Here is a 6,000-nt window from a genome sequence, read left to right on the forward strand (position 1 = left end):
AAACCAGGTGGCCACCAGCAGCAGTAGTTCAGTTGCTGCAAACCAACAACTTGGATGCATGTTGAATCTCTTTTGATGCAGATGACTTTGGGTGTCTGCAGTGGAAGACACTCAGCAAACACTCCAAAAGAACACAACTTCCTGTGTTCAAGTGTTCTGCAGCTGCTGTTCACTCATGATTTACAGCACGACCTACATCCAGTGCTTACATGTCTATAAGTGTGTAACTGACCTGTTCATGTGATGGAATACTTGTAAGCAGTCTCACAGCTGAAGCAGCTGTATGAGGATATGCTGCATTAGATAAGGCATCTTTTACAGCACTGCTTTGCTAATGGGCATAGGCCTGCCCAAGTGCTATGAATGGCTCTTCACAGCATAGCTCAGTTACACAGCAAGTTTTACACTGAGTCAACATGCTGGCTCTGAAAAACAGAAGGCCTCTGCCATAATAGCAGCTGAATTTTATGATGATAATTCAAATATCAAATTAATTACCTGAATCTCATTTTAGTAAAAGCTTGCTAATTTAATTTTCCACTTGCTAGCTGCAAGTTTCTCCACACCTCAGTTTCTCTGTCAGGATTGATGAGGCCATAGTCAAGTTAAGCTACACAAAACTTTCAGATACATTCAGTTAGTTTCTTTGATTAGGAAAATACGAAAGCATTAAACAACTTATAGATGATGCATCACACTCATTGTAAGTACTTAAGATATTTTTTTTCCCAGTCATCTGGGTCCAATTAGGTTTCTCTAATGATCCCTTGTATTCTAAGGATAAATCTCACAAGCATTTTTTCTTAATATCATAATGAAGACAGGAGTAATTCTATAAAAACTCAAAAAAGAAAAAAAAATTTAAAAGAACAGAAGGATCCCAAAAAATATTACCATAAGATTCTTGGTATACCCTACATAAATCAAGTAAATGATTTATCAAAAAAAGTCTTCCATCTCACCTTGATGTTAACAAGGCTTTTGACTTCTCTCAGTGTGCAAACACTGCACAAAATGTGGGGGGAGGATGCACTTTCAAGTGAACCAAATGGCAGAATGGAGAAACGCATCAAAGGGAGACCCAAAAGAGCTTGGCTCAAATCTGGAATATTCAAAGTATACACCTCCACCAGGTCACTAAGGGAATACCAAGCTGAGGAGGCTTTGAAGAATACTGGAAATCAGAATGGAAATTCAAGTCAAGGAAGTCTGAAAAAAGCACATGGAATTTAAAAGAAGCCATCATGTCTAAAACTACATTTACTGAACTATGCAAGCAGGGCACCAGCAACTACCCTTGTTCTGTGGTAGTACAGGCAGTGTCCAAAGAATATTATGGATCACAGGCCGAATTTTACTTAACAACATACTCAAAATAAATAGGAACACTCGGTAAAGAATTGCCCTTCACTGTCCTCAGTACGATTTAAACCTCAGCTGAGGCTCCACATTTCCAGAAAAATGCTGACAATCTAAAACTGATGAGTAGTAATAAGTTAAATGTAGATATTTTTCACATAAAGAGGAAAGAACTGCATTTGCCTCAACAAGATAAGTCTAAAAGGGACAAGATCTATCTTCAAGTACACTGAAGGTACCCAAATGTACCCTTCTCATTACATATAGTGCCCGAGATGTAGTTCAGCTTGTGGACACATCCTCCAACAGCAAGTCTTTAAGATGCCTAGAAAGGCTGCTGGAAATATTTTATAAATGACAAAGGTGCAACAAGTCCTGTATTTAGGCAGAGAACTAAACCAGACTCACTTCTCATGGTTATTATCTTCCCAGCTATTCTGGCATTTAACCTATATAACCAAAATCTGACCCTAAAATTAACTTCCTCAACAGTACAGAAACAGTACTTTCCAGAAAATAAAACCTGCTAACTATGGTGGTTTCACACCACTGCTGGGCAGCTCAACACCACCGCGCTGCTTCTACTCTTCCTCCTCAAAGCGAGGGAGAAAATACAATGAAAAGGGGCTCAAAGGTTGAGATAAGGACAGGGAGATCACTCACAGAGAAAACAAACTCACCATAAGGAAATCAATGTAATTTAGTGCTTACTGCTAACAGACTGGAAAGCAAGAAATTAAAAGCAAACTAAGAACACCTTCTTCCTCCTACTCTTAGCAGCACAGGGGAAGGCTGTGGTCAGTCCACAACACTTTGTCTCTGCTGCTCCTTTATGGTCCACCTCTGCCCCTGCTGCACTACGGGCTCCTCCATAGATGCACAAGGATATCTGCTCCAAACAGTACTCAAAGGGAAACAGCCTGCTCCCTCCATGGGCCTCTCTACAGGCTGCAGGGAAACCTCCTGCCCTCCTTCTGCACTGATGTTGGGGGCTGCAGAGCTGTTTCTCTCCCATTTCTCTCTCCCCTTTCAGCTGCTGCTGCACAGAGGTTTTTCCTTTTCTTAAGTCTGCTCTCTCAGAGCACAACCAATGTCACTCACAGCTCAGCTCCAGCTAGCAGCAGGTCTCTGTTGGAGCAGCTGGAGCTGCCTGTGATCTGACACAGGGCAGCTGCTGGGTGCTGCTCACAGAGGCCAACCCTGCAGCCCTGGCTACCAAAATCTTGCCACATAAACCTAATACAGTAACTTTCGTATCTTCTAAGTGCTAAAACTCTTTTTCCCCATTCAGAGACTTCAAACATTCAAACAGCTGACAGCTTTGCAATAATATGAGAACTGGTACAGAAACTGAAGCATTCACTTCCAAGACATAAATCTGAGTAAATCAGTACTCAGTTCTGCTCCACGGAACCTATGGATCGGCAGAGTAAAACTAACATTAGAATCCACAGTTCATAACCTACAAATACACAACTTCTCTATACAAGTCTGAGGTCAAACAGCAAAGTTTATGGGAAAATATTTGGCAAAGATACCAAAGCATTATAAGAAAATCAGTGCTGATAAACAGAAGCACTCACCTTCCGCAATTCAATTGTAACTTCGTTTCTGTGTCTTCTCATAGTCTGGAAGAAAAAAAAAGAAAAAAAGTTTATATATAAGTGAAGTGTTGTGTATGTTTTGGAATCCATTGTTTCTAGGTCAAAAGTACAGTTATTCATTCAGAGATAGGGAAAACAGTGTGCATAATTTAGAACTCAATCTCTCCTAGTAAGATGCATGAGTTGTTCTGTTCTTGTTTTTTAAAAAGAGATTACACACCTTACAGAAAGCTCTGCTATAAACCACAATAAGTATCCTAAAGACAGAAAATATTTACTTCTCCACAGAGTTTCACTGGAATGACTCTTCTGGTGTTTATGTACATGCACAAGAAGCAGCAAATACAGGTTCAGACAGTCTCAAGATTCCTATGACCACATTCATGACCAAAACACGTAACCAACGCCTATCATCTGGCCAGAATAGGCCATGAGTGACAGGAGACAACTGAGTTCAATGCAAAGACAGGTTAGGCTTGTGGCAAAAGGAAACCAAGTGGTACAATGGCATGGAATCTACTTCAAATCTACAGCCTAAACACTGTAAGGGAAAATGAGCCCATACAAGTCTTAATTCCAGAAGGATACCAGGCACTCAATATGCACTCCCTACAACACAGTTATCCCTCATTAAAAGATTCGTAAGAACAATTTATCTTAGTGAAAGTGCTCTCCCTAGGTTCATTTTACAGTGGAGCTGCACCATCAGAATGTAACCAGAAGAAAATCAGGACTGAATGACTGCTAGCAACCTAGGAAGATCAGCCACACTAACTAAAACTCATCTATTGAAATACTACCTATGTTCCATCCTTGCTACTGACCTTCACTGCCACTTACGCTCCTTTTGAGTTAGGGCAAATAACTTCAGTCAAAATGAGCAGTACCCAGAAACCAACATTACTGCCCACCGGCCATCTAGGGTAACACTGAACATCCTAAGGCTCACACATGGGTAAATGAAATGAGAGCTCTTCACGTGAGCCTACATGGGATGCAGATTCAATGTGAACATTACCCCTAGCTTTACTGCTCTCAATCCCTTTGCAGTATCCATTTAATATCTTAGGCTGACTTAAGCATAAGGAAGACTTGTCTTCCTGTTCCGTGCTTGATTAACCAACTCAGGTCAACACAAGTCTCATTTCACATCTACAAGCATGAAACGTGCTGCCTCAAACAAGACAAGTCCTCACTGCAATAAGAAGACATTTGCACCACAGCATCTTGCAGAACCACACTTTTCCCCTCCCTCATCATTTTGTTATACCACTTGATCCCTGTGACCATCTAAGCCTGATTGCTGAGGTATGGGAAGAAATTGGAGAGCAAGGAAATGCGTTAAAGATGAAGAACCTGTAAAGTCACTGCATGCAGTTAGCTTGGTCAGTCATTGAAGCTGCTAACTATACTAGAATTTTATACTTACCTTAATAACTAAGTCAAATTTAAGACCACAAAATAGTCTAAAAATGCTTTTCAATACTTTCCGTGATAACTGTGCTCAGTTAGACAAACCTGTCTTTTCTACTACAAAACTTTTTTCTGGATCACTCTGAACATGCTGGACACCAAATCTACATTTAAGCCATATCCCAGCACGACCCACCAGTTAACCTGAGCGCCCTTTAGCATCTCCCCTCCCACCAAATCCAGTACTGTAAGCACCAGATTATGGAATTTCAGAGATCTAATAGATGCAAGGCAGAACTTAGCTTCCAGTTTGATCCCAGATTATAATTTCCACCTCCATTTTCTCAATTATCTGTGACAATACTCAAGAATATTTTCTATTGAACACACACAAAAAAATCAGACCACATTTGAAACTCCTTAGGGGATAACCATAACATTTGTCACCTACCATTTAAGAAACAAGGCAGATTTAAGAAAAATATGCCATTTTCAACTGTTTAGTAGCTTAATATTTTTGTTGTAGTAAAGATAGAAACAGTGTAGCACCAAGCAAGCATTACAATTCATTTCATCAATTAATCTCTAACAATACTTTAACTGAAGATGGTTACTCAGAGCAAACTCTTCAACAAAGCTCTACTGGGAAGACTCTAAGCTTCTTTCTAATGACAAATCATTCACTCAGCTCTTCAATTGGGTTTCATCTTTGCTTTACGCTTCCATTATTTCAGCCCAAATGATCCTATCGTATTACAATCCTGTCTCAATATTTTTCTTCACTAGTTGTTTGCTTTTAACAAATTGCTTTTCAAAACATTTGACTACTGTATTATGGTTTTACACTTGACGTGCAAGAAATCTCCCATCTCTTCCTCATTTAGAGAGCTATCGCTCTTCAGAAAGATTCTTCAGAGAGGTTATCAACTTTGTGGCTGTTTTTCTGAGTAACTGAATACATTTTCTGAGCTTCCACGTGTGTCTTAAGGCAATCTCCACATCACCTGAGTTTTACCTTTTTAGGCATTCTTCTGCATTTCCTTTTAAGCTTCTGGTACACAGTTTGAGATTTGAAGCAGCGCCGGCACGTTTTCTTTCTTTCTTTCTTTCTTCCTTTAAATGACACAACGCAGGCAGTATGCACCACCAAGTGCTCAGCTGCTCCTCCGTTTGCAGAGCAAGCAGGAGATGTCACCCAGACAAAACTTCACAGCACTAAGGACTCCCAGGACTGAGGCTCCCTGTCATCACCATGCCTTTAAAAATCCAGTGTGTCAGGGGACCCAGGGCCATGCAAAACTCAGCGGTGCAGTATTAGGGCTACAGTCTCTCCCACACATACATGGAACAGAAGAGCCTATGAGGGTTACACCCGGCTGCCACGCTCTGACCATGACCAGATGCACACTGTCATGATTTCTAGCCTGATGATGCAAGCATTCATGCCTCTGGCCACTAGATACTGATATATGACCACAGATTCCACAGCAAACACGTCAGTTGTTGGAATTATAGAATGGATGTGAAATACACACGTATGCATACATGTATGCACCGGCCACGTGTCTTAGTTTTACACCTTCTGTTTAATTAAGATTTGTTTAGACTGCTCCCCCTTCTTGAT

General features: G+C 40.6%; 1 protein-coding gene across 1 annotated transcript in view; it reads right to left on the minus strand.

The window, feature by feature from the left end:
- KPNA3 (karyopherin subunit alpha 3) overlaps positions 1-5,722 on the minus strand; it is a 32,214-nt gene extending 26,492 nt beyond the window's left edge. Inside the window, exons 1-2 of the mRNA XM_010728794.3 lie at positions 5,392-5,722; positions 2,943-2,987 (exon numbers count right to left, since the gene is read on the minus strand). Of these exons, the coding sequence (XP_010727096.1) occupies positions 2,943-2,987; positions 5,392-5,403 (57 nt within the window). The 5' untranslated portion in view covers positions 5,404-5,722. The remainder of the gene's footprint in view (positions 1-2,942; positions 2,988-5,391) is intronic.
- Between the last annotated feature and the right edge of the window lie 278 nt (positions 5,723-6,000).

Source organism: Meleagris gallopavo, chromosome 1 (genome assembly GCF_000146605.3).
Source record: "Meleagris gallopavo isolate NT-WF06-2002-E0010 breed Aviagen turkey brand Nicholas breeding stock chromosome 1, Turkey_5.1, whole genome shotgun sequence".
NCBI lineage: Eukaryota > Metazoa > Chordata > Aves > Galliformes > Phasianidae > Meleagris > Meleagris gallopavo.